Genomic DNA, 688 nt, shown 5'->3' with positions numbered 1-688 from the left:
TGTATCCACCTATACGAGAAACATTAACAACTACTCGATAAGTCAGTTTACATGTCTGTTAAGTTATGAAAATTGGGAAGATGTTTTTCTTGAAACCAATGTCAATGTAATTTTTAATAATTTTCTCAACACATTTCTAAGAATCTTCTATTCATGTTTTCCTGTGAAAAAATCCCAGTACTCTTATAAACAAAAACTATGGCTAACTACTGGTATTAGAATTTCATGAGCAAATAAAAGGAAACTTTATCTAACTTACAGAAATAATAATGATTTAAATTTCAAGGAATATTACAGGAAATATTGTCGAACCTTGGCTAGGGTCATTATGGCAGCAAAAAAATTTTATTATAATAAACTTCTATTAAAATCTAATAATAAGACTGAACCCACTTGGAACATACTTAAAACCATTACTAATAATAGAATTCCTAGTAATAATATATCCTCAATGACAATAAAGGATAAATTATCATGTAATCCATTAGCCATAGCAAATGCATTTAATACTTACTTTTCATCTGTAGCTGAAAATTTACTTACCAAAAATGTCTCTAGAAAAACCATTATTAATAATAAAGATTTCTTATCTTATTTACATCAGAATTTCATACAGTCGTTTTCAACGATGAAACTCAGAAACACTACCACTTATGAAATTGAAAAAATAATACACTCTTTGAAATCT

General features: G+C 27.0%; 1 protein-coding gene across 2 annotated transcripts in view; it reads left to right on the top strand.

The window, feature by feature from the left end:
• Window positions 1-238, top strand: part of LOC111867174 — a 3,026-nt gene extending 2,788 nt beyond the window's left edge. Inside the window, exon 2 of one of the 2 annotated variants that reach the window (XM_023856770.2) lies at window positions 1-238. In XM_023856770.2, coding sequence (XP_023712538.1) covers window positions 1-229 — 229 coding nt within the window. In that variant the 3' untranslated portion in view covers window positions 230-238. The other variant, XM_023856771.2, reaches the window with a different exon arrangement.
• Window positions 239-688: the final 450 nt, after the last annotated feature.

Source organism: Cryptotermes secundus, unplaced genomic scaffold (assembly GCF_002891405.2).
Source record: "Cryptotermes secundus unplaced genomic scaffold, Csec_1.0 scaffold474, whole genome shotgun sequence".
Lineage (NCBI taxonomy): Eukaryota > Metazoa > Arthropoda > Insecta > Blattodea > Kalotermitidae > Cryptotermes > Cryptotermes secundus.
The sequence above is the reverse complement of the archived record's forward strand: the minus strand, read 5'-3'. Positions and strand labels throughout refer to the sequence as shown.